Here is a 19,532-nt window from a genome sequence, read left to right as displayed (position 1 = left end):
CGATGCTGCCCCCAAACAAAATTGATGTCCTTTTTTTCCCACAAATAGAGTTTTCTTTTGGTGGTATTTGATCGCCTCTGCGGTTTTTATTTTTTGCGCTATAAACAAAAAAAGAGCGAGAATTTTGAAAAAAACACAATATTTTGTACTTTCTGCTATTATAAATATCGCCATTTTTTTTAAAAAAAAGCTAATTTTTTCTCAGTTTAGGCCAATATGTATTCTTCTACATATTTTTGGTAAAAAAAAATCGCAATAAGTGTATTTAGATTGGTTTGCGCAAAAGTTATAGCGTCTACAAAATAGGGGATAGATTTATAGCATTTTTATTATTATTTTTTTCTTACTAGTAATGGCGGTGATCTGTGATTTTTATCATGACTGCGACATTATGGCAGACACATCGGACAATTTTGACACATTTTTGGGACCGTTGCCATTTATGCAGCGATCACTACTATAGAAGTGCATTAATTACTGTAAAATGTCACTGCAGTGAAGAGGTTAACCTAGGGGCGATCAAGGGGTTAATTGTGTTCCCTGGGAGGTGATTCTAACTGAAGGGGGAGGGGACTGACTGGAGGAAGTGACGGATCATGGTTCCTAGCTAACAGGAACACACGATCTGTCACTCCTCTCAAAACAGAACACCGATTTGTGTGTTTACACACACACTTCCATGTTCTGTCCCTTGTGCTGGCGATCGTCAGCCACAAGCATCGGCACCCCCGCAGTGCAGCGGGCACGCGCATCTCCGGCGGCACATGCGCGCCTGCTATTCCTATCCCGCAAGCCGACCTATAGCTACGACGGTTCGCAGGATCGTACCGACCTGCCGTAACCATATTGCTACAGTTAGAGGCGCCTCTCTTCTCTTTTATACTCAGTTGTGACATGACGCTACTTGTATATCAAGACATCGCTTGTATATCAAGTCAAAATTTATTAAAAAATTTTGCTTGTCTTGCAAAAGGCTCTCAAACCAAGTTATTCTCAAGGTTTTACTGTATAGCCTATTCTCTCTCTTCCCTCTTGGAACACTATAGCTTTCTAGATGTATTAGGAACTGTTTTGAATACAGTATAACTTTATTATACAAAGAGGGGTTGAGGCCATATCCATTTCTTTTTTGGTTTTTGGAAATGAGAGGAAATCCCTCCAAAGTGAGGTGATTTCTGGTTATTACAGGGGTCACCACAACTCGTGTCCAAATTGAGAGATTTCCCCTCTATTACAACTCTGAGATTTTCATTTACTTTTCTCTCGGAGATAAGGGTAAGCAGGACAAATACTGTGTCCCCGTTATGTCTCCATAACGGGACACAGAAAGCAATAAAATCCTGACAGATGTTCTAATCTCTCTCCACTCTGTCCAAAATGGAAAAAAAAAATACCTTTAAGGCCCCTTTCACACGAACGATTCGTTCAGGTCCGCCTGTCAGTTTTTTAGGTGGACCTGAACGGACCCTCCATAGACCTCTATGGAGCGTCGGATGTCAGCGGTGACATGTCCGCTGACATCTAACCCGCTCGGATCCGAAAAAGTGTAACGGAGGAAAAACCTACTTTTCCATCCGTTTTCGGATTGGATCGGGTGACGACGGACTCTACGGTCTGTCATCACCCGATCCCCCATAGGGGAGAGCGGCGCTCTGACAGGTCCGTCGCTGCACAGTGTACAGAGACATACCTGTCAACTGCCTGCTCAGCGGGGATCGGCGGAGCGATCCCTGCTGAGCAAGCGGATGTTCACAGGGCGGATCATCATGAATCCATCCCGTGTGAAAGAGGTCTTAGGCTCGTACACACTATAAGAAAATCGGGCGAACATTTTCGTCCAAAATTACGATTTTGGTATAGTGTGTACACAACTTTTGACAGCCGATTCTGAATTTTCGTACGAAAATTCCCAAAGGGACAAACTCCAAAATTTTTCTCGTATGGGAACAGAATGAATGATTTTCGGATAATGTGTACCATTTCCGTACGATTTTCGTACAAGAAAAATCAGAAAAGAAAGACTGCGCATGATCAGAAACAATAAACAAAAAAAGCCTTTGTCGTATGAGAATATTCATAAGAATTTTGTACGAATTTTCTTGAAACATCAAGAAAAATTGGACGGACGTTCGTCCAATTTTCTTATAGTGTGTACCCCACAAAAGTTATACTTTACATGCAATATAGATGATGTAATAAGCCAATGATCAAATAAGTACAAAACATGGGACTTTAACCACTTCAGCCTCGGAAGGATTTACCCCCCTCCTGACCAAGCCCTTTTTTGCAATACGGCACTGCGTCACTTTAACTGACGATTGCACGGTCGTGCGACGTTGTACCCAAACAAAATTGATGACTTTTTTCCTCACAAATAGAGCTTTCTTTTGGTGGTATTTGATCACCTCTGCGGTTTTTATTTTTTGTGCTATAAACAAAAAAGGAGCGACAATTTTGAAAAATGCAATATTTTTTACTTTTTTCTATAATAAATATCCCCCAAAAATATATAAAAAATGTATGTTTTCCTCAGTTTAGGCCAATATGTATTCTTCTACATATTTTTGGTAATAAAAAAAAAATCGCAATAAGCGTATATTGATTGGTTTGCACAAAAGTTATTGCAAAATACAAAATACAAAATAGGGGAGAGATTAATAGCATTTTTATTAATTTTTTTTTATTATTAATGGCAGCGATCTGCTGTTTTTATCATGACTGCGATATTGGGAAGGACAAATCGGACACTTTTGACACTATTTTGGGACCAATGGCATTTATACAGCGATCGGTGCTATAAAAATGCACTGATTACTGAGTAAATGTCACTGGCAGGGAAGGGGTTAAACATTAGGGGGCGATCAAGGGGTTAAGTGTGTTCCCTCAGTGTGTTCTAACCATAGGGGGGATGGGCTCACTAGAAAATGACAGAGATCACTGCTCCCGATCACTGGAGGCAGTAGAACCCTGTCATGTTGCTAGGCAGAACAGGGAAATGCTTTGTTTACATAGACATCTCCCCCTGTTCTGCCTCTCTGTGCCACGATCGTGGGCCACCAGCAGACATCGAGTCCAGGGGACCCACGTGCCCGCTAGCCGGCGATGACGCAGCGATGTACGGGTACGTAGTTTTGCATCCCCGTGCCATTTTGCTGAGGTATATCGGCGCAAGCCAGTCATCAAGTGGTTAAATATATCTCACTAGTTTTAAATGTTCGTCATCATCACAAGAAGTTTTATAAAATTACAATTTTATTATTACACAATATAAAATCCAATATTTAAGATTGTAATCCCAAATTAATTGGATATACTAATACAAACTAGACATGTCAGCTCATGTCTACACTTTTCACAAATTTATTCCGCTTCCTCAGGACAGTTAGTGAAGCTGTTTTCATGTCCAATGCATAGAGACAATGTTTCATCTGCAAAAATGAATTAACAAACATGTGATAGAACATCCCAGCTTGGGTGCCTCTGTCAAGATATAGCTTACTCCAGTCTGGAACCAGGAAACAGGTATTATAGCTGAATATTGCACCCAGGCCAGATCCAGATAGGACTAGCTTAGGTGCAAACTGGAACTCTTTATTGTAAAATAACCCAGAATATATAGCAGACAAGATCAGGTAGGACCTGATCACATTACCATAGCAATACAAACTGTGAACAGGAATATAATTAACATAGCTAAGGAACAGCCAACAGAAACATTTTGCTAATCCACATCTAGCAAACTAATAGCTGACGTGATCTAATTATCATGAACTAATTCATAACTAGTCACTTAAAGAGGAACTGCAGTCTGCTTACATAACTCGTAATAAAAACATCTTTGCCATTCTGAAGCTTCTTTTCAACCATTTTTTGAATATTATTTCATATATACTGTGATTTTGTACTTGCCAAATATGCTGCAGAAATATCCCTCCACTTAGTCTGGCTGCATCCATTTTAACTGTGGGCAGCTGAAGCTGCTGCCTGTTCACTTTCTGGATTTACACAGACACATAGCAGCACACCTCCAGCCCTGCAGCTCTCATTGGCCCTCTTATGACTCACCCCCCTCCCTTCCTGGCAAACTCTCAGGAGAGTGAGAGAGAGAGCTGTGCATGATGTCATAAGCCTAGACTTTTTACCAGACAAGAAACAGGAAGTTGGCTGTATAAGGTATTTACTGACAGAAAAAAAAATATTTTACTATCCAAAGTTAAAACAAGGACAGAAGATTTAATAGATGGAAAGATGAAAAAATGACTGAAGGTCCGCTTTAAACAAGCCTAGGTGTGCAGACCGTTCTTTGATTAGACAAAACACATACAATGTTCCAACAAAGTGAAATTAATTTATCTTCATGGATTTCTGGAGGAATATTGTTGATAAATATAGGAAAAACGTAGACAGTAGCTGACATGTAGTTTGTACAAATTCCTTGGGATTACAATTGTAAACATTTAAATATAAATTATATCGTATATAAATAAAACTGTATTTTTATGAAACTTGGTATGCTATAAATTGAACACTGGTGGGGTATATTTAATGTCTAATTTTTTGCACTTGTATGATCTTTGGCTTATTATTAGGCTTGTGCAATCTGTTTCGTAACGAATCGAAATTCGGCCGAATTTTGCATCATTCGGAAATTCGGATGCATCCGGATGTCCGAATAAAAAAATAATAAATTTCAATGAATACAAAAGAAATTATAGCGGATATAGCGAATTAATTCGACATGATTCGGTAATTCGTTAAAGGTCTAATGAAACAAAAAGGTCAACTCAAAGTAAATCTTACAGTCCAATCAGCTGATTAATTTTGTGTTGGAGGTTGGATTAGTGGCAAAGTGCATTCCTGAGAACTGAGTGAGAAGGATGTTGTATTGTATTTGAGCAGAGGAGAAGAGATATTGTCATTATGTGTGTTAAAAGATTTAATAAACAAATGACTTTCTAAACTATGAATCATTATCACGAATATATATACATACATAAATATTGAATTTCAACGAATACAAACGAAATTATAGCACATATAACGAATGAATTTGACATGATTCGAGATTCAGTATAACGAATATCGTCACTCTACGAATAATAACGAATTATCTGAAAACGTATTAACGTAACATAATGAGTATAACAAAATGAAATGATGTATTTTACGAACAGAAGCTAAATAAATTTTTACTTTGTGCACAAGTCTACTTATTATCTTGCTTTTGGGATGAAACCAAACACCAGTGTAATCTCTTGTTAATGAGCATTGGATTGCTGACTTCCTACATTTCCATATAGATAATGTACCTATCTGAGTAATAAAACTTCATTTACAAAAAATATTTTTTAGTATAAAAGTAAAAGAGGACAACATAAAAAAAAAACAAAAAATAATTGACACTAAGAACAATGGTAAATCAGTAATTACTGTGATACTAGGTGTATGTGAGGTAAATAAGATGAAAGGCTTGGAGCTGAGTGCTGTTGTGTTTCCACACCTAAAAGAAAATATAGGTAAAAAATGCAGCACCGCCTATACTAAATGGTTAAAACAATAGTGGTGAAACCCCCTAATGTGTAAAAAACAATGAACTTAGTTTATATGGCCAAAATAAATGCGAGTAACTAAAAGAAATCAAATAAATGTAAATACCCAAATTTTGCAAACGTACATCCACATGTAACAGTGGTGACAACCTCCTCAATCCAAATATGTAAATAGACACAAACACGAGCAATGTAACAATAGTGAAAAGACATTAGAGACCAGTAGTGAAATAAACATTAGAAAAAAAGCACATAAAAATAAATTGGCAATAGGGGAAGGAACCCCTTCCCAGTAATAAGTCTCTTACTATCTGATATCTTGCTTGAATAAAGTTCAACAGGTTCAAGTAAATAAAGCAAAACACGTGTGCAATGTTAATTAAACCCACAGTATGTAGTGACTTCAAGGACAACACGTGATCCGCCACCTTCCAATGTATGCTCTCACTGTCTCACTGACCTATTCACAGGTCCCAATACGCTATAATTACAGCATAATATGGGGAGTACAGGATAAGACCCCTGTAAGGGGAAGGCGTATTGGGACCTGCAAATAGGTAAGGAAAGAAAATCGCTCAATTCCCCCATCAACGCTGACTGAATATTTCCCGCTGAGGTTTATCTGCCGTTAGAATACAATGATTACTACCAGCAGCTGTAATCATACAAATAAAACTGAACAGGTTGGTTGTACTGAAGTTGGTCAATGAATCAGCTTCAGTACAACCAGCCTGCCCATAGATAGCTTGAAATTTGTCTGGTTTTTGCTGAGCTGGCCAAATTTCGACCCAGCTATGGCCACTTTAGTCTGTCACATCACACTAAAGGAAAATCATTAAAGCGTTTGTTAACTCAAAAAAAAAAAAAAAACAGATCCTGTTCCTTTAAAGCATGTTATACTGCACAATGCTTGTGCTGTGTAATTTGGACCCCTGTATACCTTAAAAAACCTGGCTGATCCTGCCCTCTGCAAACTTACCACGATAATCATGGCTGCTGAGCCCTGACACCGTGGTCAGTTTATGTGATTCTGTCATCCGCAGTCCTGCTCTCCTGTGTCCTGTGTCTCCTCTGTCCTTCTCCCCCCTCCCTGCCTGTCTGCTCGTATCAGCGCCCCCCCCCCCCCCCGCCTCCTGCTGCTCTCATAACTGCAGCTAAATCATCTTATTCCCTCTGTACCCGAATAAGTGTCCCTGTGCCTGTGTAATGTAAAAAATCTTCAGATCTCTACCTGTATGAGCGCGGCTCCCGAAGCTCAGCTGACTGTTGGCTCTCTTCTCTCTTCCCCTCCTCCCGGCTGATGTCAGAGGGAGTGCTCGGCCCCACCCACTGCAGCTGTGAGACAGAAAGTGAAGAGAGCTAAGGAATCAGCTGAGCGCCGGGAGGAGCGGAGCTCATATAGGTACAGATCGGCAGATTTTTTACATAACACAGGCACAGGGACACTTGTTGTTTTGGTACAGAGGGGATAAGACGATTTTATTGCAGTGGGTTAACAACCACTTTAAGGTTCTGGAGATGGGAGAGGAGGGACAAAGTTTATCAGAAGTCAGGCCTTGCATAACTGATGGATCTGGATGACAGCTCTGCCAAGGCACACATCTAAAACAACATGGCGGTATCTGTAGGTGCTATTAATCCACGCTAGTATTTTAGAAACTGTATTTTTATGATAGATTTACTTTTAAAAGTAGAGTAATAGATAACAAATCCTTGACATTTTCTGTGGTAGGGCTGTTTCATATTATTGATATGATATGAGTGCAGCTGTATAATACAAGAATACCTTGAAGAAAACAGGTACATAAAATCCAATATTTACAGTGTGAGACATGCACATAATCCATAAGTCATTCTGTAAAACTTTGGCAATGATATTAAAGTGACTCTAAAAGCAAACGTTTTATTTTTAAAAATAGAAAATGTCATACTTAACTGCTGTGTGCAATGATTTTGCACAGAGCAGCCCTGATCCTCCTCTTTCCGTGTCCTCTGTCAGCGCTCTTGGCCCCTTGTCAAGTGCCCCCATTTCAAGCTGCTTGCTATGGGGGCAATCGTGCATGCCCACTCCCAAGCCTCCATAGAACACACAGAGAGCAGTTCGGCCCCGCCCCCTGCTCCTTCCTCACTGGCTGTGATTGACAGCAGCAGGAGGCAATGGCTCCCGATGCTGTGTCTGAACCAATGAGAAGAGAGAGCCAAGAGAGCTTCTGCTCTCGTGCATATCTCTGTATTGAGATCAGGATCAGGTAAGTATTTAGGGGGTCTGTAGGGGGGGAGTTGCTCGCAGAAGGGCTTTTTTTACCCTAAAGGGGTTGTAAACCCTTGTGTTTTTTCACCTAAATACACCTGGCAGTCACCGGCCCTTCAGCCCCCCCCCCTGTTTTTACTTACCTGAGCCCCTTCATCTCCTCGGCAGGAATGTGCTGTCCCTCTCTCCACGGGGTTCTCGGCTCTTGATTGGATGGATTGATAGCAGCGCAGTCATTTGCTCCCGCTGCTGACAATCAAATCCAATGACATGGCCGTCGGGGGGGGGGGGGGCGAGTCCGGCATTCATGTCTGTGGGCACAAATGCTGGACTCGGGAGCGAGCCCACAAGGTAACCCCCTTGGGAGAGCGCTTCTCCTAGGGGGTTATCTGATGCGGGGAGGAGCCGCAAGAGCCGCCGGGGGACCCCAGAAGAGGATGTTCGGGGCCACTCTGTGCAAAATGAGCTGCACAGCGGAGGTATGATATGTTTGAGATTTTTAAAAAATAAAAAACAATCCTTTACAATCACTTTAATGCATAATATGCATTAAGGTAAAAAAACTTTCTGCTTTTAGAACCATTTTAATTACAGATGCTAATGCTCAGTTTTTTGGTGCTTTAGTCTTCCAAATGGATTTAAGAATATTGTTATATAATATGTAACCTGTTTCAGGTCCTGTTATGTCTGGAAACAAAAAAGAAAAACCAGTGATAAAACAAAAAATATCTCCAGTAGGTAAGTGTTTCACTGCTACTGTATGTCTCTACTTTTAACAATGCTGCTTAGACTAAAATTTAGGTGGCCTACTAAGGCCCCCTTCACACTGGTGCACTTGACCAGTGTAGTCCAGAGGTACCCAACCTACCTCTTACTGCTATACCACTTGTACTCCAACACCCCATTTCTTACCCTCCTCAAATGATGAGACCACACCTTAATTTGGAGTATAAATGGCCATAACAGCCTTTTTTTATTAACACAATCTAAATAAATAACTCCAATATCAAAATATAACAAAAATATAACATCCGTAAACATCTTGTTTTAACCCCGGTCTGTTGGTCTTTGACGGCACCCCCCGAACTCCAACACATATACCACCAATACACTGCGGGACCTTTTCCAACATGATAGACCTCAAGCCGTATAACAGCTCGGAGACAACCCCCTTCCCGCAGTGCAACCATTACAGTATTCCATCAACCTTTCTGCTGGAATACAAAGGAGGGGCACATACTACCGATGAGCCCCCAACCCCTTCCATCACATATGCTTACTGCTACTGTCAAAGACCAACAAAACACCGCCAATCCAAAGCTGTCATGACGAACATCTTCCAACGCCCCCGAAAGAAAGAAAAACACACAAACACACACCAGCAACATATATGGAGGGCGGGTGGGAAAACTGCCTCCTCCTTTCTCTTTCCTCAGCTTACTGTCCCCCAGCCTGGCCCCGCCTCTATCTTAAATACCACCACTCCCCCCGTACTTTCCTCTCTATCCCCTCCCCTCTCAGCACTTTACCTATTAACCCTTATTGTCTCCCCTTAACACACTGTCATGCCCGGCCCTGCACTACTTTTCTTTCCTCTTTCTCTGTTCCGGGCCTCACTAGACCAGTGTAGTCCAGAGGTACCCAACCTACCTCTTACTGCTTTACCACTTGTACTCCAACACCCCATTTCTTACCCTCCTCAAATGATGAGACCACACTTTATTTTGGAGTATAAATGGCCATAACAGCCTTTTTTTATTAACACAATCTAAATAAATAACTCCAATATCAAAATATAACAAAAATATAACATCCATAAACAACTTGTTTCAACCCCAGTCTGTTGGTCTTTGACGGCACCCCGAACTCCAACACATATACCACCAATACACTGCGGGACCTTTTCCAACATGATAGGCCTCCAACCGTATAACAGCTCGGAAACAACGCCCTTCCCGCAGTGCAACCATTACAGTATTCCATCAACCTTTCTGCTGGAATACACCGGAGGGGCACATACTACCGATGAGCCCCCCACCCCTTCCATCACATATGTTTACTGCCACCGTCAAAGACCAACAAAACACCACCACAGCCTGCAAGGATAACACCTTACCCTTAAGGGCCCCTCCACACCTGCAAGAGGATCACCTCTTGCAGCGCCAGCGCCCAGAGATCAATCCCCACATCCGAGAGGTGTACTCCATCACTCCGCAAATACAAGCCCACATTACTTTCTAATTCTACATGCCTGATTACCATGCCCCCATTCTGAGCCACAAACCTCCCCACCACCTTGTTAACACATATGCGGGCCTCGTTAATCCTCGCCATGGACCTCGCCCTGCGCTACGTCGTCCGCGCAACAATGTCGGACCACAGCAGCAAAGTGTTAGGAAAAGCCGTGCAAAGTTTTACAAAATCTGACTTGACGTCCGAGATCAGCTCCCTGACCGTTCGGACCCTCAAATCATTCCCCCCAGCATGCACAACCAAAACGTCTAGCGATCTATCCAACCGCGCATAACATTCTACTTCCACTACCACCCTGCCCCGCATCATCCCGGGTATCCCTAGCCAGCGAATATATGCCTCTTTCCTTGAGATACCCAGCTGTCTGCCATCCAGTCTCACATCTCCTCTCCTGGCCCCCCAACAAACATACGAGTGACCAAGGATCCAGATGAGGCGTATAGGCCCTCCATCTGAAACGACAAGTAGAACAAAACAAAGGTAACATCAACACGAAACAACGTACCCCTAATCAACAAACAGCACAGTATGTGAGTCCAGCCTACCCACGCATGCATTTTTTTTTTTTTTAATCTATTCCACCACCAGTTGAGACCGTATGTAAGTACGGAATCTCCTCGATTCCTACCTACCATTCCTCCGCACAGCCGTCTCATCCAACCCACATCTGGCAGCTTCAGTAGCCGATGCGGAAGGAGTGTGAAGCGTATTCGGCCCAATCCAACCCTGCCCCCTTAAAACATTTTTGGAACACCGATATAAACTGGAAACACCCCCCCAGCAGGTCTAACCCTTAGAAACTCCCTTACTGCTTACACAGGGCATACCCTGGACCCCGGCAATGCGAACAACAACACATCCACCCCTCTGGTCAGTTTTGGACTTGCGCAGCCGCAAACACACCCTGTCGTCCTCCACCTGCACGTTCTGTTCCAAAAGCCCACCCGCCAAATGCCGTGATGGGCTCACCAATTCCCCAATGCGAAATGCCCCATAAAACGCCAAAGAGAAAGCTGCTGTCTAACCCAGAAATCTTTAGTCCAATCCTCCCCCCCAGTAGTTTAAAGAAAAATGACAAACCCGCCAGCTTACGCTCAATGGCAGACACCGACCCCCCGCTTTCCATGTTCCTGGAAACAAAGTACAAAACCAACAACCTTACCTCCGACTTGTCTGTGCCGACCCCAGCCTCCTGCACCAAAACCAACCACTCCTTCCATACCACCCAAGACTGTGGCCAAGGTTCCGCATTCCATCGCCCTTGAAAGAAAGCCTCATAGCCCATGGAGCCTGCCGCGTCCGTGACCAATTCCACATCAAAATTACTCACCGGCAGGGGGGAGGAGATGACGTGAGGCGTCTGCTGGGAGGGGAGGAGCTGGCTGTGTGTCAGTGAATCGGCGTCTCGTCGGCTCCGTCAGCTGGATGAGCAGCCACGAGGACGGGGGCAGCGAAGAGTTCGATCTCCAGCATTCGATGGGAGCCCCGAGCCTAGTGGAGAACCGGGTTGCAGCGGCACAGCTCTGGTAGATAGGGAGTCGGCTGTGTCCTTCCCGGGAGACCCCTGCGGGCTTCTCTCTGCCCCCCCGTCTCTCCCTCTGAACCCGATGGTGGCGGCGAGGGGGAGAGGTTCCAGCTAACCCGCTTCACTCACCTCACCTCTCTGACCGAGTACCCTATAAGCCTATAGAGCTCCAAAGGTAATTCCCACAAAGGAAAGTAAAAGCAGCAAACAGCAGGAACGCCTCTCTTAAAACAAAGCTACACAGATGGCCGTAAACTGGTAAGAGATATGCCTTCTCCACGGATGCCAGAGGTAAGAAAACATTAGGAATTGCTGCCTGAAAAGTAAGAAATATTGCCAGAGTGGAATATTAAGGTACGACAGTAGATGAACAGCACGAAAGGTGATACTGCATTTTACTTGAAATAGAGGGGTTGATTCACTTATTGTTTAAAGATCGTGAGCTGATCTCTACACCTGGTGCATTTATTACTCTAGTTGCTATACACCATAGGGAAGTCAAATTATTTGACACGCTATAAATACACTGTGAACTTTGTTGATTCCGCTGGCAGCAAAAATTTGTGGTAAACTGAAGGCATAATAGCACCGATGAAAACCGTGTTTTGGGTACATAAAAATAGGGGAGAATACCAGGTCACCATCTTGATTGAGATACCTCAGAACACCTGAGTCATATGGCTATATCTTCCTATTATAGTTCCAAAGTAATAACTTAAGGAAATCTCGAAGTGGTAATTCCTGGACTATATAGAAGGGTTAATATATAGTGGAGTAAAGCACTCACGGATCCTTGGTGAGTCCCTTGGTATACTGGACACTCATTAGGATAGTGGTATGTGGCGCTAAGGTAATCACCTGGATATAAGAATAAGTCCCAAGTTCTGTTTGCTTGTTTAAAGGGGATGTTGCTATATTGATGCTATGGAGGGATAAAAATAAGAGGACCCAGGATACCGACCAGTGACCACAAATACCAACATCCGGGCCGGTTGATATCTCTCACACTCCTAGAACTGTCGCAGGATATTTACCACAATACGGGACACTTAATTTCATCAAGGACATAACATTTAATCACATCACGAAAGATAGGACGCCCGCTTCTGAAACACTGGATTTAAATGCAATTTTTTTTTTTTTTTTGATCTGAGACGGATTATCACTATTATTCTTCTGTCCTTCTGCAGATAGGCGGAACAGTAGCTATATATTACAAGCATAAGGATAAATGTGTTAGCATAAACCCCTTAATAAGCTGTATAACACCACGAAACACCCGCATAAGAGAGGCAGCACAAGTCTCATCTGGCATTATTTTCCTTCTTCTGTTTTTATTATAATTTCGCCTAAGTATTGGCATACTGAAGAGGGGAAGCAAAGCCTTTAAAGAACATTGATAGTCCAAGTGTTCAAATCCCACCTACAGAGCTTCCTGAGATAAATAATGAGCAGAAACACAACCAAAGCAGGGAAAGGGGGTCCACCGAAGACACCAAAGGACAATCTCCCCGGCAGTATAAGTGGGAGCTCAATTAAACAATACTTAGCCACCGAGGGGAGCCCGGGGGGCGCGCACCAAGAAGCTCAAACGTCTACTGAGCTTGACAAGAGGAAGAAAGGTCAGAATGAAAAGAGGGATCAGACTCCTAACCAATCAAAAGAGTCATCATTAATTGAAAATCCACACGAGACATCCAGAATGACGGAACCCAGACAGGACCTAGAACTTCCCTCAAAAAATGAAATTCCGGAGATGTTTAAAGCACTTGAAGAATCGAATAAAACTGAAATAAGTATGCTGAGGACAGACCTAGGAAACCTCTTGGCCAGAGTTGAAAGGGCAGAGGACATAATGGACCAACAAGAGCGGGAGATCTCTGACTTAAAAGATCAAATTAAAACAACGCAACAAAATCAGATAAAAATTTGCTACAGAATAGAGGACCAGGAGAATAGAAGTCGCAGACAGAACCTAAGAATCCGAGGAGTGCCGGAAAAAAGAGGGGAGGATCTGAGGAAAATAGTAGCAGACATCTTCTCCCCACTTCTGGAGTTGAGAGGAGAGGATTTTCCAAAAATCGAACGGGTGCACCGAATAGGTAGACTAGATACTAGCCGAACAGAAAGAAGCCGCGATATAATTGTGAGGTTTGGATTCTACACAGATAAAGAGAAAATATGGATAAAATTGAGGGGGGCAAACCCCACTTCAATATGAAGAAGCTAGTATTCAAGTTTTTGCAGACCTAGCCAAGGACACACTATTGAGAAGACGCCTGCTGAAACCCCTCCTAGAACAAATGATAACCCAAAACATAAAGTACTCATGGGGATTTCCGGCCTGCCTAATCGGCAGCAAAGATGGTAGAACGGCTAGGCTAAGATTCCCTGACGAGTTGGAAGATTTTTGTAGGAAATTAGGTTTACAGGTGCCCGCGATGTTAGATTGGTCCAATGAAAGATGGATAGAGATGGGGATAGGGGTGGTGTGAGTGGAGGGGGGGGGTTGGAGGAGGGCGGGTGGGATTGAGAAAAATTTATATAAAAGAAAGAGTAAAGCCATATTGTAATGAGGAGCTGACTATAACATCCCGCCGCCGAGACAGTGACGACCGAATAGCTGGCACGTTAACAGCTCCACCTTAAGAGGTGGAGACCAATTGGTGGATTACGATACACGAGATCCACATTGGTCTAAGGGTCTAGAGATGACCAGAAAGGGGGCTGGTGGATATGGGGGAGAGGGAGGGAGGGTAGGGAAGGGGGGAGGAATAAGGGTATCTCTCCAAGGTCTAAGATAGAATGGGGTGAAATGGAGGTAGTAAAATGACACCAAATACAATAAAATGCATAACGTATAATGTCAAAGGTCTAAATATGGCCAACAAAAGAAGAAGTATTTTCAATGAGCTTAGACTGCTTGGACCAGAGGTGGTGTTCCTCCAGGAAACACATATTTCACATCAATCAAGACTGAGATTATTCTCGGGGGAATACCCGATCTGGTACCAAGGAAATATTATCTCAAGTACTAGGTTTGTGCTGGAAGAGAGACTAGTTGATACAGAAGGTAGATACATATTTCTAAGAGGCAGACTATATGAAAAAGAATATACATTGGCTAACATTTATGCGCCAAATAAGAACCCGATAGTGTACGTAACAAAAATCTTGGAGAAATTAACGAAGTTTAGACAAGGGCATTTGATATTAATGGGGGATCTTAACTATTGCATGGATCCAGGCTTTGATAGTACGGCTCTGGCACAGGTGAGGAACAGTGTTCAATTATGTAAGATTAAGCAAAAGCTCGCCAGCCTGCAGCTGGTGGATATATGGAGAGTGCAACATCCAAGGGGAAGGGATTACACGTTCTATTCACCTGTGCACGAGTCGTACTCCCGGATCGATTATGGACTGATAGATCATAGAGAAATAGAGAAGGTGGTAGACTCCTGGATAGGTAACATAACCTATTCAGACCACGCACCATTGACCATAGAAATAAAAATAGGTGAAAAGAGTAGACCTCTAGGGCAATGGCGCTTAAATGAGGTTTTGATAAGCGGGGACGAAGGGTTCAATAGAATCAGTAAAGAGCTAAGGGACTATTTTATGAGTAATGACACGGGAGAAGTATCTGGGTCCACCTTGTGGCAGGCCCATAAAGTTTACATCAGTGGGGTATTAATCGAGATAGGGGCAAGGAAGAAGAAAGAGAGAGGTGAGAAATCCCAAAAACTAATAGAGGAACTGGCCAACCTAGAACAGAAACACAAGGCACAAATAGGACAACCTTCCCCAGCGCTATATAAACACATAGTCATTAAAAGAGCCGAGCTAAAAACGCTAATGGAACAAGAAGTAAGAGCAAAATATAGAAAGATAATAGGGGACAGGTACCACTGGGCCAATAAGCCAGGTAAGCTTTTAGCGAATATAGTGCAAAAGCGGAAAGCGAGGAATTTTATAGAAAAAATCCAGACCAAAGAGGGCCATATTAAGTACTCTTCTAAAGAAGTAGTGGAGGTTTTCAAAAACTATTATCAGGAGCTATACTCAGTACACAAACAGGACACCTTGTTTGAAAATACGAGTGAGAGAATTAAAAATTATTTAGGGAGGGCAAGACTACCTAAGGTCCCAGAAGTTGAAAGAGAGTACATGGAAGCCCCAATTACCGAAGAAGAAATAAGAAAAGCAATAGCAATAGCAGGTATGGCATCCGGGAAAAGTCCTGGCCCGGACGGATTTACATTAACCTATTATAGGAAATTTAAGAAATATTGATTCCTAGGTTGTGCCAGTATTTCAATGCGTTGGGAGAGGACTATGACATGAGCCAGGAGGCCTTAAAGGCTTCGATAACGGTTATTTTGAAGAAGGGAAAAGAAAAAACACTTTGCTCACGTTATCGTCCTATCTCCCTTCTCAATATTGATACAAAACTCTACGCTAAAATATTGGCCGAGAGGTTAAAGGGATCATTGAACGCCCTGGTCAATCCAGACCAGGTGGGTTTTATCACTAAAAGGGAAGGGAAGGACAATGGGGTCAGGACATTACTCCTGTTACAAAAAATTAAGGAGAGCGGACCCCCAGGGCTACTACTCTCGATTGTCGCCGAAAAGGCCTTCGACAGGGTAGATTGGGGGTTCATGTTCCAGACCTTGGAGACCATGGGTCTTGGTCCCAAAATGTACCAGAGGATTAAAACTTTGTACCACCACTCGACGGCAATGGTGGGAGTGAACGGATGCATGTCTCAGCCATTGGAAATGGGGAATGGTACGAGGCAGGGGTGTCCTCTGTCCCCGTTATTATTTGTCCTCACTATGGAGCCCCTCCTGGCAACAATACGCGCGGACCCGGATATAAGGGGTATTAAGATCGGCAAAGACGAACATAAAGTCGCAGCTTATGCCGACGATGTATTACTCTATATCTCGGACCCTGAAATTACCATGCCCAAGTTGGTTAAAGCCCTAAGGGAGTATGGGGAGCTGTCTAACTTTCAAATAAATATGGCAAAATCGGAAATATTAAACATAAATTTAAAGAAAATAGAAATTGGTATATTGAAAAAAAAATATAGTTTCAGATTGACTAAAGAACTAACGTACCTAGGAATTAAGCTAGCCAACTCAACTAAAAAAATATTTACAATAAATTATATACCTCTGTTGGATACAATTAGAGCTGACTGTAAAAACTATGCAAAGAAAGCCATCTCATGGATCGGGCGTATTAATGTCATTAAAATGGTGCTACTTCCTAAGATCACATACGTGTTCCAGATGATACCGCTACCACTACCCCTATATTATTTGAGAAAATTAAAAAATATAATAATGAGCTTCATATGGAAAAATAAAAAACCAAGAGTCTCTTTCAAGATTCTAAAACAAAAGAAAACACATGGGGGCTTGGCTGTACCAGATGTTCAGAATTATTACAAGGCGGCAGTACTGGCCAGATTAGTAGAATGGGCAAAGAGAGCAAATGAAAAGCGCCGGGTAAGAATAGAAGAATATCTTAGTAAAGCAGCACTGGGAAGTTTGATATGGAACCCTATTAGGAGAAAACTATTAGAAAAATATTAGGAGAAAACACACACATAATAACACGTAATGCACTTAAAATATGGGATGGGGTGTATAAGAAATTAAATGGGAACTATAATTCACCATTATTAGCACTTATAGATAATAATTTTTTCACGCCAGGTTTAGAAACCGTGGGGGGAAAAGAAGCATTTTGGGGAAGGACACAATTAAGACACATTATAAAGGAGGGTAAAATTTTGACACTACAAGAAATTAGGAACGGGAGAGAGGCACGTGGGTTGGATGAATGGAGGTAACTCCAGGTGTGCCACTTCGTGAGTAAGCTTCCTGTCCTGATCAGGGGAGGGGATAATCTGACGGACTTTGAAAGGCTATGTGACATAGAAGATCCGAGAAACATTGTCTCAAAAATTTACAAAGCTCTGATGAAGGTTGACCAGCTGGAGATACCCTCATTTATAAGTAAATGGGAAAGGGAATTTGGCACAAAGAAAGGGGAAAACACAATTAAAAGAATTCTTAAAATGATTTGTAACTCAGCAGTTGACGCACGGACAGCAGAAATGAACTACAAATGTATAAGTAGAAGTTACCTTACTCCAGAGATAACATGCAAATTTCAAAATAGGTCGGCTTTATGCTGGCGGGGCTGCAACAAAATCGGAACGATGGCGCACCTTTGGTGGACCTGCCCTAAAATAAAATATTTTTGGAGTAAGATACTTGACCTAGTAAAGAAAATAACAGGAATAGAAGTCCCAGGAGACCCATGGGAGGTCCTGTTCCATGGGGGAGTCGGAGATATTAAAAAATATAAGCAATCATTGGTTCCCCACCTCCTGAACGCTGCAAAGCGAATAATCCCGAAGAATTGGCAGAGGAAGGAGAGCCCTGAGATATGGGAATGGATAGATGCCGTAGAAGAAACCTATTACCTGGAGACTAGGATAAGCTTGGAAGAGGAAACAAGAAATGCGAGCTCAGTGGAGTGGGAACGCTGGGTGAAATTAAAAAAAAAGTGGTGTAGTATTTAAGAATTAAAGCCTCGGCTCAGAGTAGATGACAAGGGAAAATTAGACCTTGGAGAGATAGGGAGGGAGGGGGGAGGGGAGGGGAGATCAGGGAGGGGGGGGTAAATAGAGAAGAAGGTAATTCTGTAGAATTAGTTACCGTAGGACCTCCGCAGATGACAGAGGCATGAGATTGGATAAGTTACACAGGGGGTCTTAATGGGTTTTTTCTGGTATGATCTTTTTTGATATGGCAAGAGTCACAATGATGAGACAAAAGAGAGCGGGCTGGAAGATAAATGAACTGCAAAGTTGATTTAATGCCTCTCTATATGGTCGACTGAATGTGACGAAAAAAAAAAAAATACTCACAGGGCCGGACATCCACACAGATCTGCCGTTGTATGAGGCCAAAAATTCATACCATACCTTCAAATCCTCTGATGTACCCTGGTAACCGAATAAAATGGGTCGGGGCCTGAACCCCGCTGTAGCAGTCGACAGCTGTCGGCAAAAAACCCTACCCATCGGAATGATCCTGCAGGTGAAATTTAACTTACCCAGCAACAAATGAAAAGTCCTCAACTGTACCTTGCTCAGTCCCTTGATCTCCTGAATTTCCTTCTGTAAGGCCTCCAACTTACCTCTTGTCAGGCGACACTCTATTGCCACCGAATCGATCACAATGCCTAAAAAACTAAGTTCCGTCGTCGGGCCTTCTGTTTTTTCGGCTGTCAATGACACTCCGAACCTTCCTGCAATGTGCTGCAACTTAGAGAGTAGAATCACACACACACACCGGAGGAAGGGGGCCCTATGCAGAGAAAGTCATCCAAGTAATGTATGACTGAATCAAGGCCCGACTCGTCCCTAACCACCCACTCTAAAAAAGAACTGAACGCCTCAAACATGGCGAAGAAATGGAGCAACAAGCATCGGTCTATGTAAAACTGCTCCTGCCAGCAGCATCCCAGCAGCCGGAAGCTATCCGGATGAACTGGAAGCAAGCGGAATGCAGATTCTATGTCTGATTTCGCTATAAGCGCCCCCTGCCCATAACACCTAACCCACCTGACAGCCGCGTCAAATGAAGTATAGGACACAGTGCACGCGTCAGGGCCGATGAAATCATTGACAGAACCTCTTTTGGGAAAGATAAGTGGTGAATAACTTGTTCGGTTCCTTCTTGGGCACTACCTCCAAAGGAGACACCACCAGGTCCGGCAAAGGCTTAAACGCGAACGCCCCCCCCCCCCATGCGACCTAGAGCCAGCTCTTTTGCATATTTCTCCTCAACCACCCCTTGCTGCTGTAAAGCCTATTTCAAATTCCTCGCCACCAGCGGAACAACTACCAATGAACATGGGATCCTAA

At 42.9% G+C, this 19,532-nt stretch overlaps 1 protein-coding gene across 5 annotated transcripts in view; it reads left to right on the top strand.

The window, feature by feature from the left end:
- Positions 1-19,532, top strand: part of LOC141112209 (mucin-5AC-like) — a 251,901-nt gene that overhangs the window by 16,322 nt on the left and 216,047 nt on the right. For all 5 annotated transcript variants that reach the window (XM_073604809.1, XM_073604807.1, XM_073604808.1 and 2 more), the window contains exon 2: positions 8,476-8,538. In XM_073604809.1, coding sequence (XP_073460910.1) covers positions 8,476-8,538 — 63 coding nt within the window. The remainder of the gene's footprint in view (positions 1-8,475; positions 8,539-19,532) is intronic.

This window comes from Aquarana catesbeiana, linkage group LG11 (assembly GCF_042186555.1).
Source record: "Aquarana catesbeiana isolate 2022-GZ linkage group LG11, ASM4218655v1, whole genome shotgun sequence".
In the NCBI taxonomy this organism is placed as follows: Eukaryota; Metazoa; Chordata; class Amphibia; order Anura; family Ranidae; genus Aquarana; species Aquarana catesbeiana.
Note: the sequence above shows the minus strand (reverse complement) of the source record. Positions and strands in the feature narration are given on the sequence as shown.